The sequence below is a fragment of the Doryrhamphus excisus genome, chromosome 11, assembly GCF_030265055.1.
Source record: "Doryrhamphus excisus isolate RoL2022-K1 chromosome 11, RoL_Dexc_1.0, whole genome shotgun sequence".
Taxonomy (NCBI): domain Eukaryota; kingdom Metazoa; phylum Chordata; class Actinopteri; order Syngnathiformes; family Syngnathidae; genus Doryrhamphus; species Doryrhamphus excisus.
In genome coordinates, this window is record NC_080476.1 from 21,130,353 (window position 1) to 21,150,751 (window position 20,399).

The 20,399-nt window shown below is 36.3% G+C and overlaps 2 protein-coding genes across 2 annotated transcripts; both read right to left on the minus strand.

Annotated features, from left to right (window-relative positions):
- zgc:136858 (uncharacterized protein LOC678543 homolog) lies at positions 1 to 13,735 on the minus strand. The gene is made up of 18 exons (XM_058086333.1): positions 13,629 to 13,735; positions 13,454 to 13,568; positions 11,114 to 11,288; positions 10,862 to 10,973; positions 10,690 to 10,796; positions 10,505 to 10,631; positions 10,303 to 10,423; positions 8,752 to 8,837; positions 8,553 to 8,665; positions 8,421 to 8,480; positions 8,291 to 8,354; positions 2,733 to 2,827; positions 2,083 to 2,211; positions 905 to 1,019; positions 693 to 830; positions 455 to 621; positions 309 to 391; positions 1 to 244 (listed from the first exon to the last, which is right to left on the minus strand). The coding sequence occupies exons 1-18, from the start codon at positions 13,699 to 13,701 to the stop codon at positions 49 to 51; spliced, it is 2,076 nt and encodes a 691-aa protein (XP_057942316.1). The 5' UTR covers positions 13,702 to 13,735; the 3' UTR covers positions 1 to 48.
- Positions 13,629 to 20,331, minus strand: LOC131137920 (interleukin-17 receptor A). Its single transcript, XM_058086340.1, has 5 exons — positions 19,825 to 20,331; positions 19,671 to 19,743; positions 16,669 to 16,779; positions 15,833 to 16,545; positions 13,629 to 13,689 (listed from the first exon to the last, which is right to left on the minus strand). Exons 3-4 carry the CDS (start codon positions 16,754 to 16,756, stop codon positions 15,836 to 15,838), a joined length of 798 nt encoding a protein of 265 aa, XP_057942323.1. The 5' UTR covers positions 16,757 to 16,779; positions 19,671 to 19,743; positions 19,825 to 20,331; the 3' UTR covers positions 13,629 to 13,689; positions 15,833 to 15,835.
- Positions 20,332 to 20,399: the final 68 nt, after the last annotated feature.

The following is a 20,399-nucleotide window of genomic DNA, read 5'->3' on the forward strand; positions in this document are numbered from 1 at the left end:
TACGAGCAAAGTTTGTTGTTTTTTTCTGTGTGTAATCCACAAACACGTTCAGTCAATCCACATGAATCTGGGTTGGGACCCGCCGTGTCTTTGAGCCCGGTGGGGGTCCACAGTGTGTGGTGTCAGCAGGGGGGCGATGGGGTGCGGTGAAGCGAGGGACAATCGTGCGGCCAGAAGACCCATGCCAACACAAGTGTCAGTGTCTCCACCCTGGACGATCCCTGCCATCACAGCGCCTGCAAGACTGCACACGGGGTGAAGATACCGTTTTTATCTTGGTCAAAAGCACCGCAGGAAGCGCTATCTACCTATCTCCTGCTCCTGAGACATTCATCGTGTCCCGTGCCGCTACACTCAGCGCCGGGTAGTGGACGGCGCACAGCTTTCTCTTCTGCAAATGGCGTACAACATGTTATTTATCGCTTATCTTCTCCATTCACGAACCGTCTCTCACCTTCTTCTCTTTCCTTGGCTTGAGGTTGACCGAGCCCGCTTGGTGCTCCCCGCACACCAACACCCCGCCAGCCCCGAGGGTCACCACCAGGCAGTGGAGATGTTCCAGAAGGGGGCGTGAGAGCGCCACGGCCAGACTCAGGACCTGGTCCAGGGAGTTCGGGAGCACTGGCAGCCGACCAGAACACATCATCGCCATTCAGTCCTCACCTTTGCATTCAAGAGACCATGTTTGTTACCTTCAGGTGTTTGGAGGCCCAGTGTTTTGTTCATGGCGCACAGCTCCGCCAAATTTGGAGAGGCGTAGGACAAGGACTTCCAGGCATCTGACAGGAAAGGCTTGCCGGCTTTTTCCGAATCGGTTGGCTCGTACCAAACTGAGTTGGGATACAGCGTCCAAACGTGAGAAAAGCTGCAGTGGAACATCAGGCTTTCATTCTTGAAGACCTACCGTTGATGTTGTGCTGCTTGGCCAAGGAGCACACGTATCTGATGGTGGAGATGGGGATGTTTCCATCAAGGCACACCAGAATGGACGATACGAGCTGCCGCTCAAACTGCGACACCTACAGGAGGATGGTAATTGCAGATGGGTCAGATGTCACGTTGCTGTCTTCACCGTACACCAATCCCTCCTTTATGCTCTTATAAATACATGATCATTCATCGGTGGTTAGAGCATAGAAAACCTGTTTGCCACCTTCTAAATATGCTTCCAACATAATTAAAGCCCCCCTAGACATGGGGTAACACCCCTATAGTCACCTTTACCCTGCTATTACCCAATATAGTAGACATAATAAGCAAAATAGACATAGAAATCCTCTTTACAACATCTAAATACACTTTTTAACAATATTTAGAGCCCTCTAGACATGGAATAACACCCCTATAGTCACCTTTACACTCCTATTACCCAATATAGTAGACATAATAAGCAGAAATAGACATAGAAAACCTGTTTACAACATCTAAATACACTTTTTAAAATAATTAGAGCCCTCTAGACATGGAATAACACCCCTATAGTCACCTTTATACTCCTATTACCCAATATAGTAGACATATTAAGAGGAAATAGACATAGAAAACCTGCTTACAACATCTAAATACACTTTTTAAAATAATTAGAGCCCTCTAGACATGGAATAACACCCCTATAGTCACCTTTACACTCCTATTACCCAATATAGTAGACATAATAAGCAGAAATAGACATAGAAAACCTGTTTACAACATCTAAATACACTTTTTAAAATAATTAGAGCCCTCTAGACATGAAATAACACCCCTATAGTCACCTTTATACTCCTATTACCCAATATAGTAGACATAATAAGCAGAAATAGACATAGAAAACCTGTTTACAACATCTAAATACACTTTTTATAATAATTAGAGCCCTCTAGACATGGAATAACACCCCTTTAGTCACCTTTACACTCCTATTACCCAATATAGTAGACATAATAAGAGGAAATAAGACATAGAAAATCTGTTTACAACATCTAAATACACTTTTTAAAATAATTAGAGCCCTCTAGACATGGAATAACACCCCTATAGTCACCTTTACCCTGCTATTAAATTTCCCTTGGAGATAAATAGAATCTATATAAATAGACTTACATATTGCTCGGTTATCTTCTGATGAACGTCCATGTCGCCCAATCCCAGACTGAGTTCTCCGCTTTCCGTGATAACGGCACAGTACGTCGCCGTGCTTTCACCCTCCATCCTGGTCACAGCGCTGGTGTTCTTCCAGGAAACAGCAAACGTCCAGCATGAATAATCATGAGACATATGACATGCAGGGCAACATTAAAACGTGACGGGAAACAAAAAGGTCTGTCGATAATCACTAAATGGTGCCTAGATGCTTCGTAGAACAACGGAGAACAGAATGAGACCTCTTCACTGTTGTTTTAGTTTTTGCCATCACAATTTCCTTGAGATTGCAGATGGTTGGAATCCCATGTTTCGTTGGACTTTTACTGACGTCCCTCCTGGTCGTCCCCCATTACCAGCGTCAGATTGGTGCGCACCATGCCGCTTTAGAGCCGGACATGTCGTTCATGCCGTTCTGTCTTCAGTCTCTTAAGGTGGTCCTCCTCACCGGGTAAACGGACCATGGGCGTCCCGCTTTTTACACGTTACCATGGTGATGGGTGGCTCCATGTGAATGCCCCGCCTCCTGACTGATCTCGCCCCAAGACAGCTGGGATAGGCTCCGGCAAAGAAGGAATAAATGAGCTACTAATGTTGGCTAGCATAGGTACCATATGTTTGCAGTGGCGGAGGAAGGCATCGGCGTGGGAATCAGCGCCAGTTGCAGAGATGAACAGCGGCTGCTGGCCCAAACGACTCAGACAATCTTCAAAGGGAAAACACGAGTCAAGTTCATCCGCTGAACACGCCATCATGGAGTATTCCTTGTCTGATTTCCTCTTATTATTATATCTACCATGTTTGCTAATAGAGGTATAAAGGTGAATATAGGGCTGTTATTTCATGTCAAGAAGGCTCTAATAATGTCCATAAAGTATATTTATAAGGTGGTAAACATGTTTCTATGTGTCATTTTATCTTATTATGTCTACTATATTGGGTAATGGGGCGTAAAGCTGAATATAGGGGTGTTATTTCATGTCTAGAGGGCTCTAATAATGTCCATAAAATATATTTATAAGGTGGTAAACATGTTTTCTATGTGTCATTTTATCTTATTGTGTCTTCAATTTTGGGTAATAGGGGCGTAAAGCTGAATATAGGGGTGTTATTTCATGTTTATGGGGGCTCTAATAATGTTCATAAAATATATTTAGACGGTGTAAACATGTTTTCTATGTGTCATTTTATCTTATTGTGTCTTCAATATTGGCTAATTGGAGTGTAAAATTGAATATAGGGGTGTTATGTCATGTCTAGAGGGCTCTAATAATGTCCATAAAGTATATTTATAAGGTGGTAAACATGTTTTCTATGTGTCATTTTATCTTATTGTGTCTTCAATTTTGGGTAATAGGGGCGTAAAGCTGAATATAGGGGTGTTATTTCATGTTTATGGGGCTCTAATAATGTTCATAAAATATATTTCGACGGTGTAAACATGTTTTCCATGTGTCATTTTATCTTATTGTGTCTTCAATATTGGCTAATTGGAGTGTAAAATTGAATATAGGGGTGTTATGTCATGTCTAGAGGGCTCTAATAATGTCCATAAAGTATATTTATAAGGTGGTAAACATGTTTTCTATGTGTCATTTTATCTTATTGTGTCTTCAATTTTGGGTAATAGGGGCGTAAAGCTGAATATAGGGGTGTTATTTCATGTTTATGGGGGCTCTAATAATGTTCATAAAATATATTTAGACGGTGTAAACATGTTTTCTATGTGTCATTTTATCTTATTGTGTCTTCAATATTGGCTAATTGGAGTGTAAAATTGAATATAGGGGTGTTATGTCATGTCTAGAGGGCTCTAATAATGTCCATAAAGTATATTTATAAGGTGGTAAACATGTTTTCTATGTGTCATTTTATCTTATTGTGTCTTCAATTTTGGGTAATAGGGGCGTAAAGCTGAATATAGGGGTGTTATTTCATGTTTATGGGGCTCTAATAATGTTCATAAAATATATTTCGACGGTGTAAACATGTTTTCCATGTGTCATTTTATCTTATTGTGTCTTCAATATTGGCTAATTGGAGTGTAAAATTGAATATAGGGGTGTTATGTCATGTCTAGAGGGCTCTAATAATGTCCATAAAGTATATTTATAAGGTGGTAAATATGTTTTCTATGTGTCATTTTATCTTATTGTGTCTTCAATTTTGGGTAATGGGGCGTAAAGCTGAATATAGGGGTGTTATTTCATGTCTAGAGGGCTCTAATAATGTCCATAAAGTATATTTAGAAGGTGGTAAACATGTTTTCTATGTGTCATTTTATCTTATTATGTCTTCAATATCGGGTAATCGGAGTGTAAAATTGAATATAGGGGTGTTATTTCATATCTAGAGGGCTCTAATAATGTTCATAAAATATATTTATAAGGTGGTAAACATGTTTTCTATGTGTCATTTTATCTTATTGTGTCTTCAATTTTGGGTAATAGGGGCGTAAAGCTGAATATAGGGGTGTTATTTCATGTCTAGAGGGCTCTAATAATGTTCATAAAATATATTTATAAGGTGGTAAACATGTTTTCTATGTGTCATTTTATCTTATTATGTCTTCAATATCGGGTAATCGGAGTGTAAAATTGAATATAGGGGTGTTATTTCATGTCTAGAGGGCTCTAATAATGTTCATAAAATATATTCATAAGGTGGTAAACATGTTTTCTATGTGTCATTTTATCTTATTATGTCTTCAATATCGGGTAATCGGAGTGTAAAATTGAATATAGGGGTGTTATTTCATGTCTAGAGGGCTCTAATAATGTTCATAAAATATATTCATAAGGTGGTAAACATGTTTTCTATGTGTCATTTTATCTTATTGTGTCTTCAATTTTGGGTAATGGGGCGTAAAGCTGAATATAGGGGTGTTATTTCATGTCTAGAGGGCTCTAATAATGTTAATAAAATATATTTAGACGGTGTAAACATGTTTTCTATGTGTCATTTTATCTTATTGTGTCTTCAATATTGGCTAATTGGAGTGTAAAATTGAATATAGGGGTGTTATTTCATGTCTAGAGGGCTCTAATAATGTTCATAAAATATATTTATAAGGTGGTAAACATGTTTTCTATGTGTCATTTTATCTTATTGTGTCTTCAATTTTGGGTAATAGGGGCGTAAAGCTGAATATAGGGGTGTTATTTCATGTTTATGGGGGCTCTAATAATGTTCCGAAAGTATATTTATAAGGTGGTAAACATGTTTTCTATGTGTCATTTTATCTTATTGTGTCTTCAATTTTGGGTAATGGGGCGTAAAGCTGAATATAGGGGTGTTATTTCATGTCTAGAGGGCTCTAATAATGTTAATAAAATATATTTAGACGGTGTAAACATGTTTTCTATGTGTCATTTTATCTTATTGTGTCTTCAATATCGGGTAATCGGAGTGTAAAATTGAATATAGGGGTGTTATTTCATGTCTAGAGGGCTCTAATAATGTTCATAAAATATATTTATAAGGTGGTAAACATGTTTTCTATGTGTCATTTTATCTTATTGTGTCTTCAATATTGGGTAATCGGAGTGTACAATTGAATATAGGGGTGTTATTTCATGTCTAGAGGGCTCTAATAATGTTCATAAAATATATTTATAAGGTGGTAAACATGTTTTCTATGTGTCATTTTATCTTATTGTGTCTTCAATTTTGGGTAATAGGGGCGTAAAGCTGAATATAGGGGTGTTATTTCATGTCTAGAGGGCTCTAATAATGTTCATAAAATATATTTATAAGGTGGTAAACATGTTTTCTATGTGTCATTTTATCTTATTATGTCTTAAATATCGGGTAATCGGAGTGTAAAATTGAATATAGGGGTGTTATTTCATGTCTAGAGGGCTCTAATAATGTTCATAAAATATATTTATAAGGTGGTAAACATGTTTTCTATGTGTCATTTTATCTTATTGTGTCTTCAATTTTGGGTAATAGGGGCGTAAAGCTGAATATAGGGGTGTTATTTCATGTCTAGAGGGCTCTAATAATGTTCATAAAATATATTTATAAGGTGGTAAACATGTTTTCTATGTGTCATTTTATCTTATTATGTCTTCAATATCGGGTAATCAGAGTGTAAAATTGAATATAGGGGTGTTATTTCATGTCTAGAGGGCTCTAATAATGTTCATAAAATATATTTATAAGGTGGTAAACATGTTTTCTATGTGTCATTTTATCTTATTATGTCTTCAATATCGGGTAATCAGAGTGTAAAATTGAATATAGGGGTGTTATTTCATGTCTAGAGGGCTCTAATAATGTTCATAAAATATATTTATAAGGTGGTAAACATGTTTTCTATGTGTCATTTTATCTTATTGTGTCTTCAATATTGGCTAATTGGAGTGTAAAATTGAATATAGGGGTGTTATTTCATGTCTAGAGGGCTCTAATAATGTTCATAAAATATATATTCATAAGGTGGTAAACATGTTTTCTATGTGTCATTTTATCTTATTGTGTCTTCAATTTTGGGTAATAGGGGCGTAAAGCTGAATATAGGGGTGTTATTTCATGTCTAGAGGGCTCTAATAATGTTCACAAAGTATATTTATAAGGTGGTAAACATGTTTTCTATGTGTCATTTTATCTTATTGTGTCTTCAATATTGGCTAATTGGAGTGTAAAATTGAATATAGGGGTGTTATTTCATGTCTAGAGGGCTCTAATAATGTTCATAAAATATATTTATAAGGTGGTAAACATGTTTTCTATGTGTCATTTTATCTTATTGTGTCTTCAATTTTGGGTAATAGGGGCGTAAAGCTGAATATAGGGGTGTTATTTCATGTTTATGGGGGCTCTAATAATGTTCATAAAATATATTTATAAGGTGGTAAACATGTTTTCTATGTGTCATTTTATCTTATTGTGTCTTAAATATCGGGTAATCGGAGTGTAAAATTGAATATAGGGGTGTTATTTCATGTCTAGAGGGCTCTAATAATGTTCATAAAATATATTTATAAGGTGGTAAACATGTTTTCTATGTGTCATTTTATCTTATTGTGTCTTCAATTTTGGGTAATAGGGGCGTAAAGCTGAATATAGGGGTGTTATTTCATGTCTAGAGGGCTCTAATAATGTCCATAAAGTATATTTAGAAGGTGGTACATGTTTTCTATGTGTCATTTTATCTTATTGTGTCTTCAATATTGGCTAATTGGAGTGTAAAATTGAATATAGGGGTGTTATTTCATGTCTAGAGGGCTCTAATAATGTTCATAAAATATATTTATAAGGTAGTAAACATGTTTTCTATGTGTCATTTTATCTTATTGTGTCTTCAATTTTGGGTAATAGGGGCGTAAAGCTGAATATAGGGGTGTTATTTCATGTCTAGAGGGCTCTAATAATGTTCATAAAATATATTTCGACGGTGTAAACATGTTTTCTATGTGTCATTTTATCTTATTGTGTCTTCAATATTGGCTAATTGGAGTGTAAAATTGAATATAGGGGTGTTATTTCATGTCTAGAGGGCTCTAATAATGTTCATAAAATATATTTAGAAGGTGGTAAACATGTTTTCTATGTGTCATTTTATCTTATTGTGTCTTCAATATTGGGTAATAGGGGCGTAAAGCTGAATATAGGGGTGTTATTTCATGTTTATGGGGGCTCTAATAATGTTCATAAAATATATTTATAAGGTGGTAAACATGTTTTCTATGTGTCATTTTATCTTATTGTGTCTTCAATTTTGGGTAATAGGGGCGTAAAGCTGAATATAGGGGTGTTATTTCATGTCTAGAGGGCTCTAATAATGTTCATAAAATATATTTATAAGGTGGTAAACGTGTTTTCTATGTGTCATTTTATCTTATTGTGTCTTCAATATTGGCTAATTGGAGTGTAAAATTGAATGTAGGGGTGTTATTTCATGTCTAGAGGGCTCTAATAATGTTAATAAAATATATTTAGACGGTATAAACATGTTTTCTATGTGTCATTTTATCTTATTGTGTCTTCAATATCGGGTAATCGGAGTGTAAAATTGAATATAGGGGTGTTATTTCATGTCTCGAGGGCTCTAATGGTAAAAAATGATATTTAGAAGGTGGTAAACTAGTTTTCTATGCGTCATTTTATGGAAAGACGCACAAGTCAAGTTGATCTGCTGAACACGGCATCATCAGGAACCTACCGGCGATGTTGCGTCCGACACCCCCGTACGACTGACAGATGCTTCCTGGGTTGGTCCGTCCAAACTCAGAGCAAAGAGAATCTGGTGTAAGACGACTCCCTCCAAATCTAATATTCATTCCAAGACTTACTTCAAGAGCTTTTCTTTTTCCTTTTGCAATAAAATCCACGTTCATACCTCCGATGACAACCTAGAACGGAAAGCCTAGCATCACACTGGCGACACGTTCAGTAAAAGCCGCATATCCCTTCCCAATACTCACGATCCCGGAGTGGGATTGACTTGCGCTTCCTGGCTTCCTCTTCTTGCCCAGCTTTGCCAGAGCACAAGCGATCTGGCTGCCCACCTTAGCGTTGTTGCTAATGAGAGCCATGTCTGCAAGCGTGGCTCCTTCAAGGAACGCAACGGGTCTTTTTTTCTCTCGCCTCGTTTAGACGCGCGTCACTGGAGGAGAAGGATACTGGCTTGCAGGGACTTTCCCTCGGTTAGATCATTCACCCTCTGAAGAATGTATGGCGTCACGTCTCCACCTGTGATGCTTCTGGCGCTGAGACACACAAACAAGCTCATATTAATAAAACATATAAACACATTTTCTTATTGTGTCTTCAATATTGGCTAATAAAGCTGAACATAGGGGTGTTATTTCATGTCTGGAAGGCTCTGATCATGTTCATAAAATACATTTAGAAGGTGCTAAACTAGTTTTTTATGTGCCATTTCCACTTATTATTACTACCAAATTTGCTAATAGAGGTATAAAGGTGAATATAGGGGTGTTATTTCATGTCAAGAAGGCTCTAATAATGTTCATAAAATATATTTATAAGGTGTAAACATGTTTTCTATGTGTCATTTTATCTTATTGTGTCTTCAAATTTGGGTAATAGGGGCGTAAAGCTGAATATAGGGGTGTTATTTCATGTCTAGAGGGCTCTAATAATGTTCATAAAATATATTTATAACGTGGTAAACATGTTTTCTATGTGTCATTTTATCTTATTGTGTCTTCAATATTGGCTAATTGGAGTGTAAAATTGAATATAGGGGTGTTATTTCATGTCTAGAGGGCTCTAATAATGTTCATAAAATATATTTATAAGGTGGTAAACATGTTTTCTATGTGTCATTTTATCTTATTGTGTCTTCAATATTGGCTAATTGGAGTGTAAAATTGAATATAGGGGTGTTATTTCATGTCAAGAAGGCTCTAATAATGTTCATAAAATATATTTAGAAGGTGGTATACATGTTTTCTATGTGTCATTTTATCTTATTGTGTCTTCAATATTGGCTAATTGGAGTGTAAAATTGAATATAGGGGTGTTATTTCATGTCTAGAGGGCTCTAATAATGTTCATAAAATATATTTATAAGGTGGTAAACATGTTTTCTATGTGTCATTTTATCTTGTGTCTTCAATATTGGCTAATAGGAGACTAAAGCTGAACATAGGGGTGTTATTTCATGTCTAGAGGGCTCTAATAATGTTCATAAAATATATTTAGAAGGTGGTAAACTAGTTTTCTATGTGTCATTTCCACTGATGATTGCTACCATATTTGCTAATAGAGGTATAAAGGTGACTATAGGGGTGTTATTTCATGTCAAAAAGGCTCTAATAATAATAAATAATAATAATAATAAATATATTTAGACGGTGGTAAACGTGTTTTCTTTGTGTAATTTTATCTTGTGTCTTCAATATTGGGTAATAGGGGCGTAAAGCTGAATATAGGGGTGTTATTTCATATATAGAGGGCTCTAATAATGTTTAAAATATATCTTTAGAAGGTGGTAAACATGTTTTCTATGTCTTATTTCCTCTTATTGTGTCTGCTATGTTGGCTAATAGGAGTGTGACTATAGGGGTGTTATTTCATTTTTAGAAGGCTCTAATAATGTTTAAAATCTATATTTAGAAGGTAGTAAACATGTTTTCTATGTCTTATTTCCTCTTATTGTGTCTGCTATGTTGGCTAATATTTGTCCTTTCAAGACGGTTTTCCAACCTGCAGTCGGCCACGGCCGCCTGTACCGCCCGCTCCATCTGCTGGCCGGCTGCTGCGTGCTGCGGTGGGAGGGGCACGGCGATGAGGACGCCGCTGTTGACGCCCAGCAAAAGAAGGCTCTCTGACGGGATAAAAGATGGCGACGCGTCAAGGCTTTTCCTCGCATTCCCGCGCTGTTCCAAAGATCAACAAGTTGATGTACCGATGAGTTGCGCGGCTTGGTCGGCGTCGCAGACTTGATGCGGGGACATGAAGCCACTCGACGGGGAGAAGAAGGCGGGGAAGTCTTTTGACGGCCCGTAGCTGGCGACACAAACGCCCTGCGTCTCCTGATGACAAGGCCGCCGTGAAGACGCGGAGGAGAAGAACATTCAAAGCGGGACTTACCAGGACCTCCAGGGTACGACCGATGTCCAGAATAGACTTGACCCCGGCAGACACCACCGCGATGGGAGTCCTGCCCAGCTCCGTCAGGTCAGCGCTGATATCCAGACCTGCGCCACAAAATGTCATTCCGATGGTCATTTCCTGATTTCCTTTTCACTTCTTATTGTCTTACTGTTCTGTCCGTCTCTGTGGACGCCGCCGATGCCGCCTGTGACAAACACAGCAATGCCGGCCCGGTGGGCTGCTATCATGGTGGCCGACACCGTCGTGCCCCCAGAGAGGCCCTGCGGGACACCTCAGCCGTCATGAAAGCAGCAGGAAGACAGCAGGCTTTGTGTTGTTGTGTTGTTGTTGTATTGTTGTGTTGTTGTATTGTTGTATTGTTGTACTGTTGTACTGTTGTATTGTTGTGTTGTGGGCTCACTCGGCTGGTTACATATGGCAGGTCACGTCGGGACACCTTGATGGAGCCGCTGCAGCCCGCCAGGAAGTCCAGCTCCTCCGAACAAAGTCCAACGTGGACTTTGCCCTCAATCACTCCAACGGTAGCGGGGGTGGCGCCTTCGGCCCACACGATGGCCTCCACCTCTTTGGCTGTCCTGTGACGATGCGGCCGACGTCAACATCAAACATACTTTTCAAAAACTTGATGGATACATTTTATGCTAATGAAAAAGTCCATCAAAACATTTTGGTCAATAAAAAGTCAATAAAATGATAAAATGATGAAATTATAAAATTATAAAATTACATTTTAATAAATAAAAAAGACATTATAAACATTTTGGTAAATAAAAAAGTCCATGAAGACATTTTGTGTAAATAAAAAAGTCAGTAAAAACATTTTTGGTCAATAAAAAATGTCAACAAAAACATTTTTGGTGAATAAAGAATCATTAAAAATGTTTTGGTAAATAAAAAGGTAATTAAGACATTTTTGGTAAATAAGAAGTCAATAAGACATTTGTGGTAAATAGAAAAGTCCATAAAAACATTTTTGGTAAATAAAAAGTCAATTAAGACACTTTTGGTAAATGTAAAATGTCCACAAAAACATTTTTGGTCAATAAAAATGTCAACAAAAACATTTTTGGTAAATAAAAAGGTAATTCAGACATTTTTGGTAAATAAAAAAGACCATACATTTTTTTTGTAAATAAAAAGTCAATAAGACATTTGTGGTAAATGTAAAATGTCCACAAAAACATTTTTGGTGAATAAAGAATCATTAAAAACATTTTTGGTAAATGTAAAATGTCCACAAAAACATTTTTGGTAAATAAAAAGTCAATTAAGACATTTTTGGTAAATGTAAAATGTCCACAAAAACATTTTTGGTAAATAAAAAGTCAATTAAGACATTTTTGGTAAATGTAAAATGTCCACAAAAACATTTTTGGTGAATAAAAAGTCATTAAAAACATTTTTGGTAAATAAAAAAGTCAATTAAGACATTTTTGGGAAATAAAAACGTCCATAAAAACATTTTTGGTAAATAAAAAGTCAATTAAGACACTTTTGGTAAATGTAAAATGTCCACAAAAACATTTTTGGTCAATAAAAATGTCAACAAAAACATTTTTGGTAAATAAAAAGGTAATTCAGACATTTTTGGTAAATAAAAAAGACCATACATTTTTTTTGTAAATAAAAAGTCAATAAGACATTTGTGGTAAATGTAAAATGTCCACAAAAACATTTTTGGTGAATAAAGAATCATTAAAAACATTTTTGGTAAATGTAAAATGTCCACAAAAACGTTTTTGGTAAATAAAAAGTCAATTAAGACATTTTTGGTAAATGTAAAATGTCCACAAAAACATTTTTGGTAAATAAAAAGTCAATTAAGACATTTTTGGTAAATGTAAAATGTCCACAAAAACATTTTTGGTGAATAAAAAGTCATTAAAAACATTTTTGGTAAATAAAAAAGTCAATTAAGACATTTTTGGGAAATAAAAACGTCCATAAAAACATTTTTGGTAAATAAAAAAGTCCATAAAAACATTTTTGGTAAATAAAAAAGTCCATAAAAACATTTTTGGTAAATAAAAAGTCAATTAAGACATTTTTGGTAAATGTAAAATGTCCACAAAAACATTTTTGGTGAATAAAAAGTAATTAAAAACATTTTTGGTAAATAAAAACGTCCATAAAAACATTTTTGGTAAATAAAAAAGTCCACAAAAACATTTTTGGTGAATAAAAAGTCTTTAAAAACATTTTTGGTCAATAAAAAAAGTCAATTAAGACATTTTTGGTAAATAAAAAAGTCCATAAAAAATGTTTTGGTAAATAAAAAGGTAATTAAGAGATTTTTGGTAAATAAAAAGTCAATAAGACATTTGTGGTAAATAGAAAAGTCCATAAAAACATTTTTGGTAAATAAAAAAGTCAATTAAGACATTTTTGGGAAATAAAAACATCAATAAAAACATTTTTGGTAAATAAAAAAAGTCCATAAAAACATTTTTGGTAAATAAAAAAGTCCATGAAGACATTTTATCCAAATAAAAATTTACATAAAAACATTTTTGGTAAATAAAAAAAGTCAATAAAAACATTTTTGGTAAATAAAAAAGTCCATGAAGACATTTTATCCAAATAAAAATTTACATAAAAACATTTTTGGTAAATAAAAAAAGTCAATAAAAACATTTTTGGTCAATAAAAAAGTCCATGAAGACATTTATGGTCAATAAAAAAATCAATGAAGACATTTTATGACAAAAAAAGTCCATGAAGACAGCGTCAGGTTGCATACCTGACATTGTGAGGGTAGGGCATGCCATGCGTGATGATGGTGCTCTCTAGCGCCACCACTGGGCGCTCTTCTGCCAGCGCCTGTGCCACCAATGGATGAACTCTGAAGAGGGGGTCTAAAAAGAAAGAAAAACACTGCATGTGTGTACTTTGTACTGCATCATCGGGGTACTTACCGCCGCTCAATGCCGACAGTCCTCTTGTGAGCACCAGGGTGCACGCTCGTGTCAGCATGATCTGTTGGAACATAAAACTTAACGAACTAAAACTTACTTCAAAATGACTACAAGGAGAATTTGCCTTACCTTCTCCGCTGCAGATACAAAAATGCAGGAAACTTTGGCCAGAAAGCTGAACTTTGACCCCCAGCACTGTTTACACGGCCAGCAGGCATCAACTGCAGACACGCCGCTGCTAAACTACACCGGGAGGGACTCGCTTGGGCTCAATTACCCAATTTACTCTCTTATTGTGTCTACTATATTGGCTAATAGGACTATAGGGGTGTTATTTCATGTCCAGAGGGCTCTAATCATGTTGAAAAGCATATTTAGATGGTGGTAAACAGGCTTTCCATGTCTTATATGTCTTACTTGCTGTTATTATGTCTACTATATTGGCTAACAGGAATGTAGAGGTGACTATAGGGGTGTTATTTCATATATAGAGGGCTCTAATCATGTTAAAAAGCATATTTAGATGGTGGTAAACAGGCTTTCCATGTCTTATATGTCTTACTTGCTGTTATTGTGTCTACTATATTGGCTAACATGAATGTAGAGGTGACTATAGGGGTGTTATTTCATATATAGAGGGCTCTAATCATGTTAAAAAGCATATTTAGATGGTGGTAAACAGGCTTTCAATGTCTTATATGTCTTACTTGCTGTTATTATGTCTACTGTATTGGCTAACAGGAATGTAGAGGTGACTATAGGGGTGTTATTTCATATATAGAGGGCTCTAGTCATGTTGAAAAGCATATTTAGATGGTGGTAAACAGGCTTTCCATGTCTTATATGTCTTACTTGCTGTTATTGTGTCTACTATATTGGCTAACAGGAATGTAGAGGTGACTATAGGGGTGTTATTTCATATATAGAGGGCTCTAGTCATGTTAAAAAGCATATTTAGATGGTGGTAAACAGGCTTTCCATGTCTTATATGTCTTACTTGCTGTTATTATGTCTACTATATTGGCTAACATGAATGTAGGGGTGACTATAGGGGTGTTATTTCATGTCCAGAGGGCTCTAATCATGTTGAAAAGCATATTTAGATGGTGGTAAACAGGCTTTCCATGTCTTATATGTCTTACTTGCTATTATTATGTCTACTATATTGGCTAACATGAATGTAGAGGTGACTATAGGGGTGTTATTTCATATATAGAGGGCTCTAATCATGTTGAAAAGCATATTTAGATGGTGGTAAACAGGCTTACCATGTCTTATACGTATGTCTTACTTGCTATTATTATGTCTACTATATTGGCTAACAGGAATGTAGAGGTGACTATGGGGGTGTTATTTCATATATAGAGGGCTCTAATCATGTTGAAAAGCATATTTAGATGGTGGTAAACAGGCTTTCCATGTCTTATATGTCTTACTTGCTGTTATTATGTCTACTATATTGGCTAATGGGAGTGTAGAGGTGACTATAGGGGTGTTATTTCATGTCTCGAGGACTCTAACAATGTCAGAAAAGCTATATTTAGAAGGCGATAAACATGTTTTCTATGTCTTACGTCCAATCTTCTGTTATTGTGTCTACACTGAGTGACAAATAAGGGTATATCTAATCTAATCTAATCTAATGTACTCTATATTGAGTAATATGAGTGTAAAGGAGACTATAGGGGTGTTATTTCATGTCGAGAGGGCTCTAATCATGTTAGACAAAACTATATTTAGAAGGTGGCAAACACATTTTCTATGTCTTATGTCCAATTTACTGTTATTGTGTCTTCTATATTGGGTAATATGAGTGTAAAGGTGAATATAGGGGTGTTATTTCGTGTGAAGAGCTCTAATTTAAAAAAAAAAATCATATTTACCAGGTAAAATAAAGGTTTCTTTTGCTGTAACTGCTAAAACGTTGTATTTATTAGCAAGGAATTGGGGCCGAGGGTGGGATTGAATCCCGGTCTCCTAGCTACAAGGTCTGCGCGCTAACCACTCGTCCACCGTGCAGGCCTTCCCCTATGTAATCATGCCATAAAATGATACAGCGTATGTACTTGATCCAAGTATGGACACGTATATATACATACTATATACTATATACTATATACTATATACTATATACTATATACTATATACTATATACTATATACTATATACTATATACTATATACTATATACTATATACTACATACTCCTTAGTGGTTGACACATTCCTCTTGAAACCAGTGCGGGTTCTCCAGCTGATATTCCCTGAAAGCTTGGATGGCCTCCTGCAAAGCTCTGCCAAAAGGGCAACGGTGGTACTTGTCCTCTGCAAGACCTCGGATGTGCTGAACTCGACCCGGGCCGTGCTTCTCCGTGTCCAGGATTCTGAAGAAGAGCTCCTCGAACTGCTTCATGAGCTGGTATCGAACCACGACATGAAAAGGCCAGGGAACGTGCTCGGGAGAGCAGACGTCTCCAAAGTAAGCCACGATGAACTTCTCCAAAGAAGCACTTCCTACCAAACGGGGCAGGAGGAGGCTAAGAGCCGGAGTCAGCGTGTCCCCCGTCGCCGAGCGCTGGTCCTCCCTCAGGAGAAGCGTCTTCCCTCCACACATGGCTCTCCACTTGGCCTGCACTCCCGCTGAGCACAGGAGGAGGATCTTGGCTGAGGAGCCTTCCACTTCTTCCCTCTGCCAGTCCAGCCACTGAACGCGGCCCAGTATTCCCAGCCTGGTGGAATCCAGCAGATCCAGGACCACCTCCGTGCCGCATGTGGCCGTGAGGAAGGCGCTCAGCTTGAGGATGATGTTCTTGTACAGAGGGTGGTCCAGGGAGTAGATGATGACAACCTTTCTTCTTCCTTCCACCTGAAGGCATTCAGGATGCTCCTCTGCAGCGGATGCTGAGGTGGGGATGCCACCTGAGGGAACAAAGCACCATCACCATCGTATTCTTACTATGATTATTATTATTATTATTATTATATTATTATGATTATTAGTGTGGGAGGAGCTTCAAGCCAAGGGCGGAGGTAAATACATACGAGTTTGGCGAGACGCTCGCCACAGCAGCCCGGCAAAGCAAACACCAACCAACGCCAACACCGCCGTGGCCTTCATCATCACCTTCATTATCACAGTCCGTGCTGGATAATCTACAAACACAAGGGAGCGCTATAAAGGTGACTGTAGGGGTGTTATGTCATTTCTACGAGGCTCTAATCATGTTTAAAAAACGACTTTGGAAGGTGTCAACGTGTTTTGTGTCTAATTTGCTCTTATTATGTCTACTATATTGGCTAATGGAAGTATACAAGTGACTATAGGGGTGTTATTTCATGTCTAGAGGGCTCTAATCATGATAAAAAGCGTATTTAGAAGGTGGTAAACATGTTTTTTATGTCTTATGTCTAACTTTCTCTTACTGTGTTTACTATATTGGCTAATATAAGTATAAAAGTGACTATAGGGGTGTTATTTCATGTCTAGAAGGCTCTAATAATGTTAAAAAACTATATTTAGAAGGTGGTAAACATGTTTTTTTTATGTCTCATGTCTAATTTTCTCTTATTGTGTCTACTATATTGGCTAATGTAAGTATAAAGGTGACTATAGGGGTGTTATTTCATGCCCTGATGGTTCTAATAATGTTAAAAAACTATATTTAGAAGGTGGTACACATGTTTTTTTATGTCTTATGTCTAATTTTCTCTTATTGTGTCTACTATATTGGCTAATGGAAGTATAAAGGTGACTATAGGGGTGTTATTTCATGTCCAGAGGGCTCTAATAATGTTAAAAAGCATATTTAGGAGGTGGTAAACATGTTTTCTTTATGTCTTATGTCTAACTTTCTCTTATTGTGTTTACTATATTGGCTAATGTAAGTATAAAAGTGACTATAGGGGTGTTATTTCATGCCCTGATGGTTCTAATAATGTTAAAAAGCATATTTAGGAGGTGGTACACATGTTTTTTTATGTCTTATGTCTAATTTTCTCTTACTGTGTCTACTATATTGGCTAATGTAAGTATAAAGGTGACTATAGGGGTGTTATTTCATGTCTAGAAGGCTCTAATAATGTTAAAAAACTATATTTAGAAGGTGGTAAACATGTTTTCTTTATGTCTCATGTCTAACTTTCTCTTATTGTGTCTACTATATTGGCTAATATAAGTATAAAGGTGACTATAGGGGTGTTATTTCATGTCTAGAAGGCTCTAATAATGTTAAAAAAACTATATTTAGAAGGTGGTACACATGTTTTTTTATGTCTTATGTCTAATTTTCTCTTATTGTGTCTACTATATTGGCTAATGGAAGTATAAAGGTGACTATAGGGGTGTTATTTCATGCCCAGAGGGCTCTAATAATGTTAAAAAGCATATTTAGAAGGTGGTAAACATGTTTTCTTTATGTCTTATGTCTAACTTTCTCTTATTGTGTCTACTATATTGGCTAATATAAGTATAAAAGTGACTATAGGGGTGTTATTTCATGTCTAGAAGGCTCTAATAATGTTAAAAAACTATATTTAGAAGGTGGTAAACATGTTTTTTTTATGTCTCATGTCTAATTTTCTCTTATTGTGTCTACTATATTGGCTAATATAAGTATAAAAGTGACTATAGGGGTGTTATTTCATGTCTAGAAGGCTCTAATAATGTTATAAACTATATTTAGGAGGTGGTAAACATGTTTTTTTATGTCTTATGTCTAATTTTCTCTTACTGTGTCTACTATATTGGCTAATGTAAGTATAAAGGTGACTATAGGGGTGTTATTTCATGTCTAGACGGCTCTAATCATGATAAAAAGCGTATTTAGAAGGTGGTAAACATGTTTTCTTTATGTCTTATGTCTAACTTTCTCTTATTGTGTTTACTATATTGGCTAATATAAGTATAAAAGTGACTATAGGGGTGTTATTTCATGTCTAGAAGGCTCTAATAATGTTAAAAAACTATATTTAGAAGGTGGTAAACATGTTTTTTTTATGTCTTATGTCTAATTTTCTCTTATTGTGTCTACTATATTGGCTAATGGAAGTATAAAGGTGACTATAGGGGTGTTATTTCATGTCCAGAGGGCTCTAATAATGTTAAAAAGCATATTTAGGAGGTGGTAAACATGTTTTTTTTATGTCTTATGTCTAATTTTCTCTTACTGTGTCTACTATATTGGCTAATGCAGGGGTCGGCAACCTTTACTATGAAAAGAGCCATTTCACCCACTTGCCCACTAAAGAAAAATAGCCTGGAGCCGCAAAACGTTGTATGTTTAAAACAACATTGGAGGGGAAAAAAAAGACGAGTTGGAGTACTCTTGCTAGTACTGGAGATAAACTTTTGTTTTTAAATGAGCTCTAATTTATTTTTTAGAATCGTCATTAATCGTCATTAATAATAATTCATAACTCAAATAACTCAAAGTATTACTCATTTCCCTTCATGTTAACCTGTCAGAGAGAACTGGATAGCATCCTGTCTGCTCATTCAGTCACCAGTCAGAACTCAGTCAGGATGCATTCATGGTCTCACACAAAGTTGGATTTTTGTAAACTCATAACAAAGACGTGCATTTTCACCACACGGGTGCTAAAAAATATTCAAGCAGTGCAAAGGGAGCCACAACAAAGAGGCTGGAGAGCCACATGCGGCTCTGGAGCCGCGGGTTGCTGACCCCTGGGCTAATGGAAGTATAAAGGTGACTATAGGGGTGTTATTTCATGCCCAAAGGGCTCTAATAATGTTATAAACTATATTTAGAAGGTGGTAAACATGTTTTTTTTATGTCTTATGTCTAATTTTCTCTTATTGTGTCTACTATATTGGCTAATGTAAGTATACAAGTGACTATAGGGGTGTTATTTCATGTCTAGAAGGCTCTAATAATGTTATAAAAAGTATATTTAGAAGGCGGTAAACATGTTTTTTATGCCATGTCTAATTTCCTGTTATTGTGTCTACGATAAAAAAGCTCCAAAGCGGTCCCAGTGGAAAAGGGTCCCAAGTCAAAGGCATCATGAAGCCATGCAGGACTTACACAAGCAGTAGTCAACATCCTTTTGCTCCGAGTGGCAAGACCGGTTCCGGCATCTGATGAAAAATGGTTTTATCTAGGAAAAGGAAAAATAAAAACATGAATCTCAGATAGGAAATTGGTGTGGTTTTGGGGAGTGGGTGGGGTGAAAACTCACCCTTATGGTCAAGTTGCACCCAACGAGCTGTGATGCATCCAAGGCAAACGTCACATTCAGAGAGGTTCTGTTGGCCTACTCGTGAAATGGCATCATTAAAATGCTAAAGCGGAATCAATGAAAACGTCCAAGGAAATACAGCCGGAATGGGTGCAGATTCTGGAAGATCTGGAAAGCTGTGTGTGCTGGTTATTGTGTGTAGCTGCTCTAAAGGAGTCCACAACTCAATGCAAAGGGTGGAAAAATGAGCATATTATGCGACCTTTAACATGAAAACTTTAATTTAAAAAAAGGGAAAAATCAGCAGTAATTTTCCAAGAATAGTCAAAATATTATGAGGAAAAAGTTGGAATCTAACAAGTAATTTTACAGGAATAAATATTTAAAATTATGGGGAAAATAATGCATTTTAGTCGCACAAAGTTGAAATGTAAAAAAAATGTTTTAAATGATAAGAAACAAACAAAACAAATAAATGTATAATATTATGGAAATAGAGTCTAAATATTATGGGAATAAATTCATATTTACAAGAAGAAGCTTTATAAGAAAGTTGAAATATTTTGTATCGAAAT